A 21,930-nucleotide genomic window follows, 5' to 3' on the forward strand; every position below is an offset into this window, starting at 1 on the left:
AAATAACAAACTGGTGGTTGCCAGAGGAGAGGGGATGGGGGGGGGTGGACAAAATGGGTGAAAGGGAGAGGGAGATACAGGAAAGAAAAAAAAAATTCTGAAAATAGACAGTGGTGATGGTTACACAACACCTAATTCCAGGGAACTGTATATTTAAAAATGATTAAAATGGTAAATTTTACGTATATTTTTCCACAATAAAAAAATAGTCTATTCAATGAATACCTAATTATCTCCCACTGCTGCTGAAACCCATTTGGTTTAGATTTCCAAATTACTACTAAATGTGTTCTGTGTATGTGTGCACATGCAGGTAAATTGGATCTCTCTTGAAAAGCAGACCCCAATATGTTGAGCACATGAGGTATCCTAGAATGCACTTTCAAAAGTTCCAAATAATTATCACTGTACTCCAATTTGATTGTTGTTATTTACGTACATCAAAATTAACAGGTCATAACTCAAGGAAGAATATTCATAAATTCTACTGATGGTACAAATACATATGCTTATAGTCCGAGTACTAAAACCGAATGTCATACCTGATAGAGCATGATGGGTTCTATGTTGTATCCTAAGTTATCTGCAAAGTTCTTAACAATGACTGTTTTTCCACAACCCTACAAATGGAAACACAATCATTCAAGGGAGAAGTCGAAATAACCAAAAGCCAGGAAACAGAAATCTGCAGTGAAACTGCAATTCTTACTTTTCCTCCAATTAAACATATGTCCTTAACCATGTGAGACTGCATCATCTCAGCCAGTAGTTGTTTATGGCTTAAAGTTTGTATAAAATGGTCTGATGCACAAGGTTGATTTATTGGCCTGGTCCCAGATGGCACCTATAATTAAAGAGAAGTAAATATAATATGCATATGTTTTTCTCAAAACATCAGTAAAAGGAAGCACATAACTGCCATTTAGAAGCCCCTAATAATTCCTTGCTCAATTCAATTCTATCCTGTTTTTGATATTTCAATAGAGCAACAACTATTTTCTCATTCACAGATCTGATCATTACCATCAGCCCTCCAAATCAATCATCCCTCTAAAATGAAAGCTCGGTGCTGTCAGACATTTTCATAAGAATCATGTCATTTTCAGGCTATTTTTAACTTAAAATAACAATGTCACTACTTGAGAATGAAGGTTTTTATCCAAATTCCAGTGCTAAGTACAGAATTTAGAGTCAGTCTACTAGGACTCTCCAAAGTCAGCAATGACCTCTTGATTTCTAAAATCCACATGTCTACAAATCCTTTTCCGCTCTTAGTTTACCACTCAGAAGCATCTGTTCTTAAAATCTTTCTTCCCATCCCTCACACCTACTTCTTTTATTTCCTATCTCCTCCTTATTAGTCTCCTGGGGACCCTACTAGGAGAAGATTTCTACATTCTGCTGAGGACTCAGTACTTAATCATACTGTACACAACATGAACCCTGCAGAATTATAAGTTTGGAAATGACAAGATCAGATTTGAGTTTAGGAAAGATCATCCTCGTGGTAACATAGAAGGCTGACTGGAAGGGACTGGAGGCAATAAGGTCAGAAAGCCATTACCAAAGGGAAGCAAATAAGGAAAGCTTGTTCACACCTCATGCCTCTGGACATACTGTTTAAACTGCCTAAAGTATCCTATTACCTTTCCATTCCTGAGCCACTAGAAAACTCCTGTGTCATCCTATAAGACTTAGGTCACTCTATATCCCCACAGCCTTCCAATGCAGTCCTTACTCATCTGTCTCTATTTAGACCATCAGCCTAGTGAGGTTATTCATCTGAAGGAGACAGAAGAATGTAATGAAAAGTGACCCTGTCTAGAAGTCTCATCTGTGACATTTCTTAGCTGGTGACCATGGGTGAATCGATTACCCTCTTTACATCTCAACTTTCGAATCTATAAAATGGACCTAATAAAACTTGCCTCCAGGGTTATTGGGGGATTTAGTGGCATAATATATGCAAAGAGACAAATACAGTGACTAATACAGAGTGGGCACTAATAATTCTTAATACAGAGCCTGGCTTATAGTAGACATAATGAATGAATAATACAGCAACATTAATAAGTATTAATAATACCACATTAAAGCACATAAAAAGCTTCTAATTAAAGTGTGCTCTGGCACATAAGAAGGCAACCGTTTTTCTTTCCCACATTCACTTACAATTCATTTAAGTCTCTGCTTTTCAAGCTGTGTTTGCTAGGGACAGTTTCTCATCACCTCTTGGGGCTCTCAGGGCCCTCAAAGGGTTACAAGAAAGGGAGGCAGAGCGAGCAGATGGAGCTCTGTGACCACATATCCTTCCCTTCTTCTTTTTCTTTTTTTTTTTTCAAGATTTTATTTATTTGACAGAGAGAGACACAGCGAGGGAGGGAACACAAGCAGAGGGAGTGGGAGAGGGAGAAGCAGGTTTCCCGCCAAGCAGGGAACCCGATGCGGGGCTTGATCCCAGGACCCTGGGATCATGACCTGAGCCAAAGGCAGACGCTTAACGACTGAGCCACCCAGGCACCCCCTTCCCTTCTTCTAAACACTGTGCAACTACAACAGCTCCTCTTTTAAATAGTGCATCTAGCTAAGAATGATTTTATTTGAAAAGAGTGTTCCTTAGCTGTTAAAATATGTTTGAAAACACTATTTCTTACCAAGGACTCGGAATACACAATGCTTTATTCAGTACTTGATTTTCCCAGAGGTCAATTTTGGTTTTTGATGAAAGGCTATCCCCATGTTTCTCCTGAACTTTTCTAATTTACAAACATACATTACCGTGGAGACAAAGATAAATACAGATACAGATACAGATATATAGATGGGACCCTACAGAACCAGAGATTTATAAGGAGATCATAAACCCAATTTAGGTCATAAAAATGGGCAGGACAAAGCATATCTCAGAAAGCATAAAGCTTGATCCGTTACCTGAATGGTCACCTCTTTTTCTGCTATCCGGATAGTCACGTTAGCTTGTGGGGCAGTGCTCTCCGCAAGCCTCTCCACTCTCACCACCTCTTTAGGAAGCACAGAGCTTTCTGAATCTTGGAGTTCAAAGCGCTACAAAATTACAAGAAAATCATGTAATTTACTTTTTATGTTAGTATTAGTGTTGCGTATCCGGAAGGTTCCATCTTAATTAGAACTGAAACTCACTCTATGTTATAAAAGTAGAGATAAAAAATTAATGAGTATTTTTTACCGTTTTTACAAATGTCATTCTCCTTAAGCCAATTACTAAAGGTGATATGCAAATAGTTCCTAAAATTTACTAAATGACAGGAAAGGGAGTCACTGAATTCCAGTTAACAGTTTGCAGCCTATACTTCCTGTTAATCAAAGGTTCCAGTTTCCTGGAAAGGACGATGAGACTCTTGACAACATGTTAAAGTAAAATAAAACTTATTTTGGTTGATTTCTTAAATCAACTGGCATTAATGTTGCCTGAAATTCATGAAACCAGAACTTCCTGGACACCATTCTGCTGTTTGCTTCTGTGGTTAGCCTAACTGATTACAATAAATTATAACAGTCTTCCACAGTATCTGGCACAGTGCCTTCTATGGTGTATGTTCTCAGTATTTGTCAAATTGGATGTAAAAGACCAAGACCACTGATTCTTTCTCCACGTAGACCAATTATCAATGCTCTAACTCTTGGTTACAGCCCTCATACCAGCTAGTTATATAAAGAATGCACACAAAGAACACAAACAAGTATATGGAAAATGAGAATACTAATTGAAAATTAATTAAATCCTATGCCCTAGAATAACAGCATGTTCATTATGAAAAGCTTAACTCATTTTTAGTATTAAGCAGGCAGAAATTATCCACCCCCACCCCACCAAAATCCTACCTTAGTTTTAGAACATTATCACTATAGTGAAAGAACTGAACCTCAATGCAAGAACAGATCACTGCTTACTAAGCAGAATGACCCAACTCCAGAAAATAGATTTTGGGGAAGAAAATTATTTTCAACCTCAATGTTCTAAGCCAAACAACCCAATTAAAGTCTTTTTGATGTCAGAAGTACTTAAGACAATCACTTACTCCTTTACCCAAACCTAAGAAAAATTGTCTATTTGTGTTACCATTAAAAAATGTAAGTCTTATATAGTATGCATTTTATACATATAAATTCCCAGAGTATCACGTAATTTGGTAGGAGTTGCTTTCATGTTGTAGACAAATAACAATTACTGACACTTTAATTTCATGCAAAAAAAACCCCAAAAACGTTACGCTGTATTTTAAGGGAGGTTCAACAGGAAAGGAGTAAGGCCTTAGTCAAGTAATTAAAGTCATTAGAATTTAGAACCTAGAACTGTAAAATTCTAAGAAAACAAATATATTAGCTAAAGCTATGTTTTTAACCCCACCTATAATAACGTCAGCCTAACTTGATATAGGACTGATTGCAGAGCACTTGTATTCCAGAAATGAACACTAATGCCTTGAACCACTTGCTATAACTGGTTATGTCCTTATAAATAATTCAAGCGAAAATATTTCAGTAGAATCAAAATAGTAGGCTAGAATACCCTAAGATAGTAAAAGAACTCAAGTTGCAAGATGAATTACCATCTGCTGCCATAGGAAATTTAAAGGACTGTTAATCAAAAAGGTATCTAAGGAGTAAAATATATAATTCTCACAGACTACATGTTAGCAAGAAGTAGAAAATCAAATAAACCAAAGTGCATTTACTTTACCATTTTACATTAATGAGTAGCTCCTATTAATTCTGGAATGTCAATTAAACAAACAATACTAATGTATTTTTTGATACACTTTCTTTGGAATTACATTATTTGAACTGTGAAATATAATTTAATAAAAGCAAATGTTAATTACATGTTGATCTGCAAGGCCTCCAAACTCACCCTCACAGTTCTCAATCCTGTCCCTCCAAAGTATTAATTTTCTTTATACCTTTTTCTAGGCTGTGGAGCACTAAAAAAGAAATTCTCCATATCCTATTTCCTGGCTACCAAAAAAGTATGTAGCCCTTAGTCTCTGCTAGGCTCCTTTCCAAAGCCAATTAGCAACTAATACAAACCAACACTACTCTCCCTTAGGAGTCATCTGAACCGATTCATTCCTGTGTCAGGTCATCTAGCTGCCTCCTCCAACCACAACAGAGCCTTCAGGTACATACCCCTCCGTTCTTTGCTAGAATATAAACTCCACTGACAAAATTAAAAATGTATCTATTTGGTTCAGTCCAAATCTCCAGAACCTAGAATCATACATGGGGCATAGTCAGTAGTCAATAAAGTCTTCTTATATGAACAAATGAAATTCTTTCCCTTTAATTCTCAAAATCATCTATATTTTCATCAATCCTCACTTCTTTTCCCACCATCTCTGTAGAAAGGACTTCCGCTTTAATTATGAGTGAATGGAAAGCCAGTGAAAGTCTGCTTTTTCCATCTCAGTTGATGATAACTCCATCATTCTAGATGCTGGGTACAAAAATATGTTCTTCCATCATTCCAAACCAAGGCACAATGGTGCTCTGGAAATGTCCTTTCCCGCCTCTCCCAGATCATATTTCCACAAATATTTTCCATGTATTCCACAGATTACATCCCTTCCTCCTATGAAGATGTTTGTCTTCCCTTTTCAAGAAACAAACAAAAAGTCATTTCTTGATTCTACATAATCCTTGAGTGACCCACCATCTTGTTGCTTTTCACCATCAAACTTATTTTACAAGTATATAATCACTGTTTCCGCTTCCTCATCTCTGATTTACTATTCGGCCCACTGATTTTTTTGGCTGGTGTTCCCACCACTTCACTAGCATTGTTCCTGTTAAGTTCACCAGTTAATACCCTATTTGCCAAACTAAATGACTAAATAAGTTTTCCTCCTATTTTACTGCTCCTTCCTTCTCAGTCCTTCCAGCAGGGTCTTCTTCATTTACCTGACCAGTGCACATCAGCATACTTCAGGAGTGGACCTTTTACATTTTCTATGTTCACTTTTTAAAATAATCTCATCCAGTTTCAGACTACAAACCATCTGTATGCTCTGACTATTCTTCCTCTGCCTTATTTGACGGTTCTTGGCACACTGTCCAATCCTTAAATGTTGGCTCTTCCAGCGTTCAGTCTTCAGGCAGTATTTCTTCTCACCATATATGCTCCTCTTTGGTTCTTTCATCCGTGTGATCAATTCAACTAACACCCATATATTACTGACTCCCAAGTGCTTATCTTTAATATCAAAATATCTCCAGATCCATGCCCATGTTTTCAAGTCCACTAGACAGACCCACTTGGTCCTACCTAAGAAGGACCGAGAGCCAAGACACGGTACTAGAAGAGCAAATGTACTTGTTACTACACTGTAACAAAAGTATACCACTCTCAAAGTATAGCAGATTCAGAGACAGAGTATTTTAAGATATCCTTAACTAAAAGTGAGGAGGGATTTTATGACTACAGAAACATGTTTTTAGAGTATCAACATCATACAACGAGCACCATCTGAGGAATGAAAGACCATTTTTATAGCTTGTTTGGGGGGAAAAAAAAGGTGTTCCAAATTTTAGCTGACTGTACTTTCAGTGAGTAATAATTTTTCCTTAAAAATTGTCTAAGTGATTACACTAAAATCCAAATGGATATCTAATTCATATTCAACTATCCATTAATTTCTATGACAATGTAGGTCAGAAAATGATTATCAAAGAAAATCATATAATACGTTCTTGGTTTGCTATTATAATAGATATTTCTAATTCTTAATTCAATTATATTTTCCAATTCAAAAATATTGCCTTAATTTTCACCTCTCTTAATTCAAAATTATTTGAGGATATATAAAATTTTGTTCATCTGTGAACATTAGCTTGAGAAAATAGAGAAACTTAGAATAACAAATGGGGCACATGGACTGTCCCAGGACAGATCACAAAAATTATACCAATCACTAGACTGCTACCATTTTTTTTTTAAAGATTTTATTTATTTATTTGACAGAGAGAGAGTTGGCGAGAGCAGGAACACAAACAGGGGGAGTGGGAGAGGAAGAAGCAGGCTTCCCGCCAAGCAGGGAGCCCGATGTGGGGCTTGATCCCAGAACCCTGGGATCATGACCTGAGCCGAAGGCAGACGCTTAAGGAGAGTAATTTAACACTCTGATCTGGTTGTATCTATCAGTGTGTAATGATCTCACAAAAAGAAACTTCTTCTTTAGGTTCAGACAAATGGATTTAAGCTCTCCACTCATCCTTATTTATCTACTAAGGAGTTGGAAAAAGAAGTACTGTTCCTTAACTAGCTATATACACTATTAAGGCAAGAAAAGATAACCACTTTTTCTAATCTTATCTAAAAAATATCATGCCCTTTTCATTTTTTTAGACTCTAAAATGAAATTTAAATTATTTTCTGTTTGTAATATAGACCTTCAGTCATTTTTCTCTGTTCCCCTTAATTATAAAGGTCAAAGGCCAAACAAAATGAAGCAATACTAGCTACGTTCTTTAGAAAACTCAACTCCTTATAGGTATTCTATAACTTTAACTCATTTGTATGACTAGCTGGTTGTTGTTTTTTTTTTAATTCCAGTAGAGTTAACATAATGTGTTATATTAGTTTCAGGTGTATAATATAGTGATTCAACACTTTTATACATTACTCAGTGCTCATCATGATAAGTGTACCCTTAATCCCCTTCACCTATTTCACCCATCCCCCTCTGGTAATCATCAGTTTGTGCTCTATACTTAAGAGTCAGTTTTTTGGTTATTACTCTTTTTTTTCCTTTGTCCATTTGTTTTGTTTCTTATATTGCACATGTAAGTGAAATCATATGGTATCTGTCTCTGACTGACTTATTTCTCTTATCATTACATTATACCCTCCAGCTTCAGCCATAGCAAGATTTCATTCTCTTCTATGGCCGAGTAATAAATATTCCATTGTATATATAACTGCCCCAGTTTGCATTCCCACCAACACTGTACAAGTGTTCCTTTTTCTCCACATCCTCGCCAACACTTGTTGTTCTTTGTGTATTTGATTTTAGCCATGTTCACAGGTCTGAGGTGGTATCTCACTGCGGTTCTGATTTGCATTTCTCCGATGATGAATGATGCTGCACATCTTTTCATGGTCTGTTGGCCATCTGTATATCTTCTTTGCAGAAATGTCTGTTCATGTCTTCTCATTTTTTAATTGGATTGTTTGGGGTTTTTTGGTGTTGAGTTGTATAAACTGTTTATATATCTTGGATACTAACCCTTTATTGAATATGTCATTTGCAAATATCTTATCCCATTAAGTAGTTTGTTTTCTTGACTGTTTCCTTTGCTTTGCAGAAGCTTTTTATTTTGATGTGGTCCCAATAGTTTATTTTTGCTTTTGTTCCCCTTGCCTCAGGAGACATATCTAGAAAAATGCTGTTATGGCTGATGTCAAAGAAATTACTGCCTGTGATCTCTTCCAAGATTTTTATGATTTCAGAGCTCACATTTAGGTCCTTAATCCACTTTGAATTTATTTTTATATATGATGTAAGAAAGTGATCCAGTTTCATTCTTTTGCATGTAGCTGTCCAGTTTTCCCAAAACCATTTGTTGAAGAGACTGTCTTTCTCCCATTGCCTATTGCCTCCTTTGTTGAAGATTAATTGATCATATAATTGTGGGTTTATTTCTGGGCTATTTTATCCTATTGATCTATGTGTCTATTTCTGTGCCAGTACCATACTGCTTTGAATACTATGGCTTTGCAGTATATCTTGAAATCTGGGATTGTGATCCCAGTTTTGTTCTTGTTTTCAAGATTGCTTTGGCTATTTGGGGTCTTCTGTGATTCCATACAAACTTTAGGATTGTTTTTTCTAAATCTGTGAAAAATGCTGTTGGTATTTTGATAAGAATTGCATTAAATCCGTAGATTACTTTGAGTAGTATGAACATTTTAACAATATTTGTTCTCCTAATCCATAAATATGGAATATGTTTTCCATTTGTGTCATCTTCAATTTCTTTCATTAATGTTTTATAATTTTCAGAGTATAGGGTTTTTTTTTTGCCTCCTTGGTTAAGTTTATTCCTAGGTATTTTACGATTTGGGGGCAATTGTAAATGGGATTTTCTTAATTTCTATTTCTGCTTCTTTATTCTTAGTGTATAGATATGCAAAGGATATCTGTATATTGATTTTGTATCCTGTGAGTTTAATGAATTTATTAATCATTTCTAGTAGTTTTTTGGTGCGGTCTTTAGGGTGTTCTCTATATATCATGTCCTCTGCAAACAGTGAAAGTTTTACTTCTTCCTTACTAATATGAATGCCTTTTACTTCTTTTTGTTGTCTGATCTATAGCTAGGACTTCCAGTACTATCCTGGATAAAAGTTGCAAGAGTGGACATCCTTGTCGTGTTCCTCATCTTAGGGGAAAATCTTGTCATTTTTCACCACTGAATATGATGTTAGCTGTGGGTTTTTCACATATGGCCTTTATTATGTTCAGGTATGTTCCCTCTACACCTACTTTGTTAAGGGTTTTTATCATGAACAGATTTGTACTTTGTCAAATGCTTTTTCCATATCTATTGAAATGATCATATGTTTTTTATACTTTCTCTTATTGATGTGATGTATCACATTGATTGGCTGGTGAATACTGAATCACCCTTGTCTCCCAGGAATAAATCCCACTTGATTGCGGTGGGGGAATGATTTTTTTTTAATGTATTGTTGGGGGCTCTCTGTGCCTCCTGGAGCTGGATTTCTGTTTTCTTCCCAGATTCAAAAAGTTTTCAGCTATTATTTCTGAAAATAAATTTTCTGCCCCCTTTTCTCTCTTCTCTTTCTTGGATTCCTATGATGCAAATGTTATTATGTTTGATGGTGCTGCTGAGTTCCCTAAGTCTATTTTCATTTTCTGTTGTTTTTTTCTCTCTCCTGTTCAACTTGATTGCCTTCCATTACTCTGTCCTCCAGGCCGTTGATCCATTCTTCCGCTTCCCCTAATCTACTATTTATTCCACCTAATGTATTTTTAATTTCAGTTACTGAATTCTTCATCTCTGATTGGTTCTTTTTTTTATTTTCCTATCTCTTTGTTAGAGGTCTCGCTGAGGTCCTCCGCTCTTTTCTCAAATCCAGTGAGTAGCTTTATGACCATTATTATAAATTCTCTATCAAGCATATTACTTATTTTCATTTCCTTTTCCTCTTTTGCTGTGAATCTGTCCTATTTTTACATTTGGGAAATATTCCTCGGTCTCATTTTGTCTAACTCTTTGTTTCCATGTGTCAGGAAAGTCAGCTACATCTCCAGCTCTTAAAAGTAGTGGCCTTATATGAAGAAGAGGTCCTGTAGTGCTCTGCTGTGTAAAGTCCCCTGTTATCGGAACCTGGCACTCCAGGGGTATCTCCTACCCGTGTGGTGTGCACCACCCTACGATTGTGGCTGAGCCACTTTTGCCTTCAACCCAGTCATCTGCAATGGCTCTCCTTCCCTGTTGTGTGCAGGGTTTGATCCCTGTGTTGTTAGTGGACCAGTCTGGGGCCACCTTGGGCCAATCTGGGGCAAGAGTGACTTTGTTGTGCTGCTCACACCTGTTGGATATGTTTGCACACTGCAAGGCCTGTGGCACTACTTTGGGTGTGCTCTGGCCAAGATGTACTGGAGGGGGTGCGTCCACAGAATGTAGGGCAGGGTGCACTATTAACAAGTTAAGTAGGGTGTGCTGGTGCTCGAAGGTGTCCATGTGCCTAGGCTGGGGGGTGGGGGAAAGAAACGGTACCTGCCAGCATTTTTGTTCTTGGAGAGGTCTCCCAAGCATCCCTATTTCTCTAGCACATGCCCTGAAATTAGTAAACAAATCTCCCTCCCATATACTCCAGTATTTTTCAAACTGCTGTTTCTATGCTGTATCTCGGTGGGGCTATTTGGTATGCTGTCTCTTTAAGGGTGGGGACTCAGATTCCTGTCACCCTCTCAGAGCTGAGCCCACAGATTTTCCAAGTTCCAGGTGTTAAGCCCTGCTAATTGTAAGAACTCACAAAATCAGCCCCTCTGGTTTTCAAAGCCAAATGTTACGGAGATTTGTCTTCCCTGTGCAAGTCTCCAGTGCCTGGCGTACCTGGTGTGAGGGCCTGTTCTTTTCCTCTCTCTGAGCCCAAGGTGTCCCTCCCTGCCACAAAGAGTCCCCCAGGTCCATTTAGCTCCTGACCACATCTCCCCCCCTTCCTACCCACTTCAATGTGACTAGAGAGTGGATTCTGCCAGTCTTCAGGTTGTTTTCTGGGTGATTTACACTGATGTGGGTGTTCGCCAGCTGTATCCAGGGGACAAAGTAAGCTTAGGATCTTCCTACTCCGCCATCTTCACTGGAAGTCTAATTTGTATGACTAGTTTTGAAATTAGAGATCAGAAACACATCAAAGAGGCTTCTTTATAAAAATAAATACCTTTGTTCATAACTGACTCTTGCAGGCACTGAATATCTTCTTTCAGTTGTGTCACAAAAAAGTTTACATTGCTTCATTTTATCAGACCTTCCCATGACATGTTCTTCATCCCTGACTATTTACCCTTGTTCTGTAGGAGTTGGGCACTGTGCTGATAGGCATCGAGGGAGCACATCTGGAATCACAGCCTTTTTCTTAAACACTGTGTGCTCTATTTCAATGACCGATGATGCCAACTTAGTTCAGATGTTGATCAAATCAAAGATGAATTCTAATTCTTTTTTTCAGTGCCAAGAATAAAACTTAAAGTGAACTATATAGTTATATTTTCCCTTTGCTTCTTTATGCTTTTCATTTAGAATCTGTCCCCAACTATACTTCTCAGCATCTATGAGGAACAGCTTTTTATTAGTTTTATTTTTTTATTACTATTATTATTATTATTATTGACACCACCAATCAATGAAAATAATGTTTCTTTGGCTAGCTGATATGTGGGGAAAAAAAAACATGCTAGCGTACCTAGAATCTACTTCTGAGTTCTCACTATTACTACCTACATAAAGAATACAGTGTTACACACAAACAATGAATCATGGAACACTACATCAAAAACTAATGATGTAATGTATGGTGATTAACATAACATAATAAAACAAAACAAAACAAAAAAAGAATACTTCTTTCTGTACTCCCTTTGTAGATTTTGGGATAGGAAAGAAACAAATACCACTCCATTTGCCTAAGGTGGTAAAATCCTGGTCTCCAGAAAATGAAGGGCCTATACATATAGAAACAACTTAAGTGTTCACATTCTACCTACTCCTTAGAAATCTGCTCCTTAAGCCAACTGTAAAAGAAAAAGAAAAATTGTCTTTCAGAAAAAGGAATTAATTTGGTAAGTCAATAAATCTCTACCAAGAGTCAACATGTTCAAATATGTAGTTATAAGATAACATATATTGTGACTGGCCCTTTAGAAAACACTACCGTTAAACTATACAATGAGGAAATTATGCCATGCATGCTTTGAAAGAAAATCAGGTTCCATGTATTATGAACCACTTAAGATAAAAATAAGAACTTAATTAGTTTAAATGACAGGTCTATAGCAATTTCCATAGTTTTATATAAAGTGCTTACTTTTCAAGTTAATAATTTAAGTTATAGGCAGATAAATTTTACCTTAGTGCTATATTAGTTATATTTATTTTTAAAATTTTTTTATTTTGAAACACTTTATAGTGGATATTCACTTTTTAAAATGTTTTATCTTAAAATAATTTCAAACTTACAGGAAAGTTGCAGGACTCAGCTGTACGAAGAGCTTCTGTTTTGCCTTCACTCAGATTTCCCAATGATTACCACTGTAGCACATTTATTCCCTTCCTCCTACCCCCAGCAGCAACCCCACACCAGACCATTATCACTGGTCTTTTATTGAACCACTGAGGAGCAAGCTGCAGATATGATGCCTCATCATTCCTAAACATTCTAGTTCCTATTTCCTAAAATAAGAACTCTGGCCAATGTAATCACTACATAAGCTTCCAAATCAGGAAATCATTTAATAGAACACTGCTATCTAATCCAAGGTTAACTGTGTCAACACTGTCACTTTCTCCTATCTGGCCCAGGATCCAACATAGGAGCACATGTTGGGTTTAGCTATCATATCTCTTTAGTCCCTTTTAATCTGAAGTAGTTTCCTCAGTTTCTTCTCTCTTATGGACTGGACAATTCTCAAGAATACAGGCCTTTCGTTATGTAAGATGGCCCTCAACCTAGGTCTATACCATACTTTCTCACGGCCAAACACACACCGTGAGTCCTTATCCAGAATATCCCTGAAATGAGGCTGAGCTCTTCTCAGCTTAACACTTGGGAGGGACGCTATGTCAATTTGTCCCAACTGGTCAAGTTGGCCTTTACCATAAAAGTATCATTTTCTTGTTTTGTAGTCAACTGCGTATTTTGGTAGGAGATATTCTTAGGTTACATCAATATCCTATCTTTTTTTTTTTTTTTTGAAGATTTTATTTATTTATTTGAGAGAGAGAGAGCGAGAGAGCGAGCGTACGCACACATGGTGGGGGGTGGGAATCTCAAGCAGACTCCTGCTGAGCATGGAGCCCAACGTGGGGCTCAATCTCACAACCCTGAGATCATGGCCTGAGCCAAAATCAAGAGTCAGATGTTTAACTGACTAAGCCATCCAGGCACCCCAATATTCTATTCTTCATAGAACCTCCACCCACTAGCTTTAAAACCTTTGATGACTCCTGCCTAAATCAACTGCCACACTGATGGTTGCCAAATGGTGATTTTTCTGTTTATATAATTCCTTCTGCATTTATTCAAGAGATTTTTCTTCTCCCCCTTGTATTTATTTATTCATTTGTATCAATATGAACTTAGAGATTCCTATTTTGTTCAATGGTTTATAATCAATTGTTATTCTTGTTTATTTTGATGCTAAAATTGTCCCACATTTTAGCCAACGGGAGCCACTTCAAGCTGGCTCCTCTGTTACTTTTGGCACGTCAACATCATTTGTTAGACATTTCCTTGCTTTCTGGCACAATAAGATGATCCCGGTTCATTTCATCACGTAGTTCCCCTGTGTTGATCCTTGAACCAGCCCTATTTCCTAGGAGTCCTGATTCCTTTTAGCAAGTGTGGTATTTAGAAACCAATGTCTCGGCACTTGGCATGATCATTGCCACTGGAGTGTCAGTTTTTAGGCCTTCTTAGAGGACAGAGCTAGAAAATACGTGTCTGCATTCACATATACACACACTATCTATACCTATTACTCTGTTTACATATATTGAAAAAAACATGAGTTCATTCTGATTTCTCCAATTCCAATCTAACACCTCAGGAGTCTCTTTCCTTCTCCCTTTCTATGTTTATAAATTCTTTTTCCAACAGTAAGTAACACAGCTCTCATAATCCTCAATATATTCACTCATTTGCTCAACTGATTTACTTATTTGTTCAATGTAGTCCATGTCCCAACCACACCAGCCACCTCAGTCCTTGCTTCCCTATCACTGGCATGCCAGTGCCTCTATGCCTGGAAAAAAAGAGAAAAGCAAGGGAAGGCAAGGGAAAGGAAGAAAGACGGGACGTGAAGAGACAATGGAAAAAGAAAGGAAAGTGAAGCAGACACTTATTTTTTTTAATTTAAATTCAAGTTAGTTAACATATAAGATACTTACTTTTTTTTTTTTTTAAGATTTTATTTGTCAGAGAGAAAGAGCACAAGCACGGGGAGCTGCAGGCAGAGGCAGAGGAAGAAGCAGGCTCCCTGCTGACCAGGGAGCCTGATGCGGAACTCGATCCCAGGACCCTGGGATCATGACCTGAGCTGAAGGCAGATACTTAACCAACGGAGCCACCACCCAGGTGTCCCAAGATACTTACTTTTAAAACACCTTCCACAGCCATCTTCCCTTCGTGTCCTAGTAAAATAGTGTATGGGTAAAGCCACTGGATTGCATGTTTGATTGACATCATAGGAAAGGAATCCTATTTAGGGGCAAAAATACATAGGAATGAGGAACATCTAAAATAATCACAGAAAATTTATCTGAAATGCATATGACATTGAAATTGCCTTATAAACAATAACTAATAGGTTTCTCATATTTTCCAGAAGTCTACAAAAGTAAATATTCATTGCTTCCTCTTCTCTTCTTATTTCACACCCTTTCCCTGGATAAGCTCACCCACTCCCATCTTGCAGTTGATATCTATCTGTTAATGGCTCCCCTGTCTCTGTCTCTGATCCTGACCTCTTTCCTGAGCTCTAGACTTGAACTCCTAATTGCCCAGATGTGACTCTAGATATCCCATTGACCCCTGTTCAGCATGTCTGAGACTAGATGTCTGAACACATTTCCCTACCCTACTGATCCCAAAGTATCTTCTCCTTCACTCTTATTCCTAATCTGAGTTAATCTCATACACACATGTACTTAGCCTCACAGTTATAAACTACAAGTTAGAAAGTATTTATTATTCTCAAAACCTTCCCCCAAATCAAACTGCATTCCCAATTCTGTTCACTCTACTTTCAGAAGTCTACTAACAGGGACAACTAGAGAAATTTCGATATAGGTTGACTATTAGATGATATTATAGAATTCTTGTTAACATGCTGAGGGGTATGATTAATGGTTCTGGTTATGGGGAACGTCCTACTTCTTACAAATTGCACACTGACGTATATAAGAATACTGACCATGGGTTACTTTCAGATGGTTCAGAAAAAAAGAGAGAGAGCAATCAAATGTGGCAATATGCTAAAAATTGGTGATTCTAGTTGAGGGATTGTGGTATTCATTTTACTACTTGCGAACTTTTTTTTTTTAGATTTGAGAACTGTCAAAGTAAAAAGTTCCAAGCAAAAACAAAAAGAACGAAAAGTAGGAGCTATGATAAATAGGAGGAGAAAAGCTGTTCTAAATATATAGAACAGTGTAAACAATACCTGTGAAACCTAACTCAGTCTCAGGAGACATAAACGAATCACAACTATAGTTTAAAAATAAATCTCCTGTCTAGGCAGGATCCCTACTACCTGGGATTATGCTCTCCTTAGCAGAATCTCTCACCGATGGTTACAACTGTTTCCTATTTGCTCCTTATGCCACCATGCTCTCCCCATCCCTCCTCCCTGCCAGCAGAGGTATCTTCCTCCAACATATACCTGATTATACTATACACCCCACCTACTTCATAATATCTAATAGGCCCCTTCTTCCCCACCATAAAATCCAGACAACTTCACCCACCATGCAAAGCACTTCACACAAAAATTCTCACCTTTCTCTTCACCATACATGCTTGCTCTAGCAATACAACTCAGCATTCCTCAAACGTACCAAGCCCTTTTGTGATTCAACACCTTTGTCTGAGCTGTTCCCCCTGCCTGGAGGGCATTTCGACCACTTCTGACACTACTGTCGTGACCTCTGCGAAACTGTGGTGGACAATGTCTACGCTCCAGCAAACCCCTCAGATCTGTTCTTACCCTTTCTGAGCCTCTCACCTTTCCCTTTCAACAGCCAGCGGGTGTTTAAAAGCCAGGGCTTTTAAAGAAGACTGCTCTTGAACTCCTGAAGCCAGCTTGCTACAGGCCAAGAGAGCAGCTAGCGCCTGGGAATCGGTGTCCCTCGCGATGAGCACTGGGCAATGACTACTGGTGCCCAAGTGTGAAAGCCCCAGCTCCCGGCCTCAGGCTGCGGCAGGTGTGAGGCACAGCCTGCTTGCAATACGCCTCTCCCAGCTCTTCATGCCTCTGCAGGCTGAGTCCTCCCTCCCTCTGTGGGACTTTTACCTGAGCTGCATGTCTGCTTCCCCCCCCCACAACACAAAGCTGGAAGCTCTTTAAGAGCTCAGAACACGTGGCTGGTCTCTGTACAGTTTACGGCGCTGGAGCCAATTAATCTCAGGTCTTGTAACATTTAAAGAAGAATAGGACAAGGCAAACTGAAGTGATTAATCCCCAAGGATTAACTTTTAAATGTTCTTTCCCACATAGTCATTAATTTATTTTATACATACCAGGATTTGAACTGCAGCTGGTAAACTATCTAAAGGAAAATCTGGAAGTCCAAGAGTAGAAGATTCTTGGGAACAGAGAGTGGTGGCAAAGGACAGGAGCTGAGAAATTCTAGGGGAAAAAAAACGAAGTGATGTTAAATGTTATTCTAATAGTTTTAATATATAAAATGTATTCATTTTTTAAATATAAAACAGCTGAGCCAATTTAATTAATCTAAAAGATGACATTTGCTATTAAATTCTCAAGAAACAACAGCTTCATATTATAATATTCCATTTGAAACTCAGAAGCTGGGGCACCTGGTGGCTCAGCCAGCTGAGTGTCTGCTTTTAGCTTGGGTCATGGTCCCAGGGTCCTGGGATCGAGCCCCATGTGTGGCTCCCTGCTCAGCGGGGAGTCTGCTTCTCCCTCTCCCTCTGCTGCTCTCTCTCTCTCAAATAAATAAATAAAATCTTTTAAAAATAAATAAATAAAACTCAGAAGCTGATTAAATACACAGATATATTTCTTTTTTTAAAGATTTTTTAAAAATTGATTTATTTGAGAGAGCGAGCGAGCACAAGTTGGGGGGAGGCAGAGGCAGAGGGAGAAGCAGGCTCCCCACTGAGCAGAGAGCCCAACACGGGACTCAATCGCAAGACCCAGGGATCATGACCTGAGCTGAAGGCAGACGCTTAACTGGCTGAGCCACCCAGGCGTCCCCAGATATGTTTCTAAAATATGACAATATGTGAGGTTTTTCACAACCTGGCCCACATTTATCCTGCCAGTCCCCCCTCTGACCTTTCTCAATCCAAACCTGAATTCCAGCCACCAGGAACTTTTTATAGCCTCAAGAACAAGGTGTACACTCTCATATCCCATGTTTTAAAAATAACTTCTTCCAATTCCTTACTTCCATTCTTTATCTGGCAAAAGCGTACTCATTCTTCAGGACCCACCTCAAATGCTGATGCCTTTTTAAAATTACGACCCTGGGACACCCGGGTGGCTCAGTCGGTTAAGCGTCTGCCTTCAGCTCAGGTCATGATCCCAGGGTCCTGGGATCGAGTCCCGCATCGGGCTCCCTGCTCCGCAGGGAGCCTGCTTCTCCCTCTGCCTCTGCCTCTCTCTCTCTCTCTCTATCTCTCATGAATAAATAAATAAAATCTTAAAAAAAAATAAAAAAATAAAAATAAAATAAATAAAATTATGACCCTTACTATACAATATTAAACTAATGTACTCCCATATCTTTAAACTCTACCAGATCTTGAGTTTCTTGCCTCCAAGGATCATGTCTTATTAAGTTTATCATCAGCATTTACCAAAGCTACTGAAAAATTCTTCAAAGAATAGTTGTTGAATGGACGAATTAATCAATCAATCAATGGGCAAAACAAATAAACAAATTCAATGTTAAGTGTCCAAATATTTATATAAATGTCTCCGTGTGTGTGTGTGTGTGTGTGTCTGTGTATGTGTGTATATGTAGCTGAAATACTTACTTCTCAGCAGGAACACTGGCTCCAGCTGAATATAACAGTTTAAGTTGGTCCTAAAATAACAGAAACATATCAAATCATAGTAACGTTTTTATAGTAACCAAATATAAGTAGAAAAACTGTTTAAAAATAAATTATCCTTGTTCATACTTACCTTAAAGGGTAGATAATAAATATCTCTGGCCTGAAATCGAGAACGGAGAGGGGGGTCTAATGGATTCCCAGAGTACTTAGGCACTGGCAAGCCCAACGCAATGACTCGGAAGTTTTCACTAACCCTAACAATCTTCCAAGCATCCAACTCTGTTCTGGTATGAGCCTGAAAGAAAGAGATCAAAACTTAGAGCATAAATGATGCAGATTACAACAGCAAGAGCTGCCAGGCTAAGAAATTTAGGCCCTGATTGCTGAGTAAATTGTATTTGAGAACCACCTCAAAACCAAACTGTCAAGGAAGGAAGCAAAGTGAAATCAGGATCAGGGCGCCGGGGAAGGCTCCCAACATGAGGACTGGTGTTGAACGGAGAAGCAGCTAACACATCAAGGAACAAAGGCAATGTGGGTCAGATCTCTAAGCTGTAGTCATTAACTCAGAGAAACTGAGTGAGGACGGTAAGGAAAATATACTGATTCAGACCAGGGAACGTAAAAAGGTAGTCCTAGAGGTAGAGCAGAGACTGCCCATGGACCTCAAATTGACATTTATGTTTATGAGTCTATTTCTGCCAAGGTGTATTAATAGTAACAACTAACATGTATTGAAAACTCGCTACATGGTAAGTACTTTCGATGAATTTTGCTCATTTAACTTTTACCAGAATGCAAATAAACATTTATTTCCTTTTTAGGAATGAACAAACTTATGTTCAAAGGAATTATATAACTTGCCCATGGTCCTGCAACTAGCACCTGGTGGAGTTGAGACTGCCAAACAGTACAGGGCTTGGCGTTATAAACCCTGGCTCCAGCACTGGGCGTAAACTCTAATGAAGTGACCAAGAGCATGTTATTATACCCTCTGACCCTCGGCTTTGTCATCGATAAAATGGGGCCAGTATCACCAACATTCCTGTGCCAATTAGGAAAACTAAACATGACAGTGTGTGTGAAAGCAACTGGTCCACAGTAGGCACCTGTTAGCTGTCATTCCTTCTCTCTTTGCCTGACCCTATCAATGGCTCTTCACTGTCCTCAGACGTATAGCTTACAAAGCTCCTGTGAACGTGCATGTCCTCAGCTTTCAGCACATCTTCAGGGGATGCGACCCACAGAACAGTGTAGAAGCTCTTCACGTGACATTCAAGGACCTACCTGGCTTGATTCATGTCCCATTCTCCCAGGCTCAGCAAGCACTGCACTCCCACCCCTCAGCCCGCCTTCCCTGACCCTGTGCTCCAGCCCCATCTCACAACTGTGGCCCTCCAGACACGTCCTGCTGCTTCACCAACGCTGCTCCACTTGCCTGAAACACCCTTTCCACTTTGCACAGCATACGCACAGATATCATTTCAAGCCTAGCACTAACAACATCATCACTTTCTAATCCCTCCCTCCATTGGAACCAGTTTTGTACCCCTCCACTGTATCCTATGCAAGCTGTTATCATTAAACATGTGTGCAGTGACTTCTGTTCATTACCACCTCATGCTGAATCCAAGCTCCCGAGAGGACTTATTTCTTAAATATAATAGGACAAATGTCTGTTGATTGTCTGAAATCATTTAAAAACATAATGAACAATTATTTTAAGCATAACCAAAATTATGACTCTACTGTCTTTTTTTTTTTTTTTTTTTTTTTAAGATACAGAGAGAGAGCATGAGCAGGGGGACAGGCAGAGGGAGAGGGAGAAGCAGACAGCCCGCTGAGCCAGGAGCCCGACGTGGGGCTCGATCCCAGGACCCTGGGATCATGACCTGAGCCGAAGGCAGACGCTTAACCGTCTGAGCCAGCCAGGTGCCCCGACCCCACTTTCATTAACAGAACTAACAGTGATGCTATGTCACCATGGAAAACAAGAGTCAGGATCTAGCCCTGCCTGAGACACCAACAGCAAAATCTTCAGAGAGCTGAATATTTTTCTTTTCCACTTACCAAAAAATGCTCATCAGGATATAAATAAAATTTATACAAACTGATTGTATCTGTTTCCCTAATAACAACATTCTACTAAAATCACCTCTATGAAACCATTAAAACTTTGAGGTATTCAAATTTAGCATATTGAATCTCGCTAGAAAAAGTGGGACTTAAATTATGGTGTTGAAATCCTTTTATCATAGAAATTGTCTTAAAGTAGTGGTGCTTTGTGAAGGGATCTTGCCTATATTCTCTGAGGGTCTTATGAGACAGATGCTATGAATATAGAAATGACATTTATCAAAGAAAATAAAGCATGTATACTGATACTTACATTGGGAAAAAAACAATGTAGTACGTCCTTCTCAATAACAAACACTCCTTGTATACTAAAACCCTCTTGACCCCATATCTCAAATTCTTATCCAAAGTAATATGGATCAATAACTTTGCATAAAATTCTAACACAAATAAAGAATATATCAAACTTCTTGTTGTGAAGTAACTACTATACTTAAAAATATATATATATCCCATATCTGAGTATTCTCTTCCAAATCATTTACTAAAAATAGCAAATAACTAAATAACTATATAGGAGCCAATAATAGTTCTTTTGTAATCAAAAAAGTATCTAAGGAGAAAATGTTCTGCATAACATTGACCTACTTTAAAAATAATAACTATAAATTACTATTCTTATATTTATTTAAATTCATATTATTTATAAAATATTAATTAAAATTTAAAATAAGTTTAAATAAATGAATAATAGACATGTCTTTCATCTCAGTAAATTAACTCTAACAATACAAATGAATGAATTTAACTTTTCTTACTGATTAAATCCTCAATTATCTTCTTCTAATTACATTAGTATGATGTCATCTTCAGATAGAGCCAAAACAAGACTATACCTCACAGTGAAAACACCATCTAGAGACTCCTATAAACAGTAAAGAAACAGACTGCTAAAAGGGTAGCAAGACAGGTTTCTGAGAAAACAGACTCACACAGCAGGAATCAGAAAGAGCTATTTCTGGTCCTGCCAGCCATGCAGCATCAGTTCAATCAGACCCTCTGGTGTCAACATCTATTATTTAGTGCCTAGTGTGTCCTGGGATTGCATCAGCTGTATCACTAAGAAAGGTAAGACACAGACTCTGCTCTTGAGCAATTTGTAACCAACTTGGGGCAGTAAAATTAGCATACATGTATCTCTGCCACACAAGCGTCAGAGAGACTCTGAATCCTACAATGCCGAGGCAGAGCCATCAATCCCCGGAACTCTGGGTTAGCCGGACAGCTCCAGTGTAGCACAGACGGCGCTGAATGAGCAAGGG

General features: G+C 38.4%; 1 protein-coding gene across 10 annotated transcripts in view; it reads right to left on the reverse strand.

The window, feature by feature from the left end:
* Window positions 1-21,930, reverse strand: part of VWA8 (von Willebrand factor A domain containing 8) — a 344,595-nt gene that overhangs the window by 266,200 nt on the left and 56,465 nt on the right. For all 10 annotated transcript variants that reach the window (XR_010409990.1, XM_064586049.1, XM_064586051.1 and 7 more), the window contains 7 exons: window positions 18,663-18,827; window positions 18,512-18,561; window positions 17,024-17,132; window positions 14,879-14,983; window positions 2,932-3,063; window positions 710-844; window positions 543-620 (listed from right to left, as the gene is read on the reverse strand). Coding sequence is in view for 9 of the 10 variants with exons in the window: in XM_064586049.1 (XP_064442119.1) it covers window positions 543-620; window positions 710-844; window positions 2,932-3,063; window positions 14,879-14,983; window positions 17,024-17,132; window positions 18,512-18,561; window positions 18,663-18,827 (774 nt within the window). In the remaining variant the exon portion in view is untranslated. The remainder of the gene's footprint in view (window positions 1-542; window positions 621-709; window positions 845-2,931; window positions 3,064-14,878; window positions 14,984-17,023; window positions 17,133-18,511; window positions 18,562-18,662; window positions 18,828-21,930) is intronic.

Source organism: Mirounga angustirostris, unplaced genomic scaffold (assembly GCF_029215605.1).
Source record: "Mirounga angustirostris isolate CCGP_5_RB_7025 unplaced genomic scaffold, mMirAng1.0.hap1 SCAF_3, whole genome shotgun sequence".
NCBI classification, from domain to species: domain Eukaryota; kingdom Metazoa; phylum Chordata; class Mammalia; order Carnivora; family Phocidae; genus Mirounga; species Mirounga angustirostris.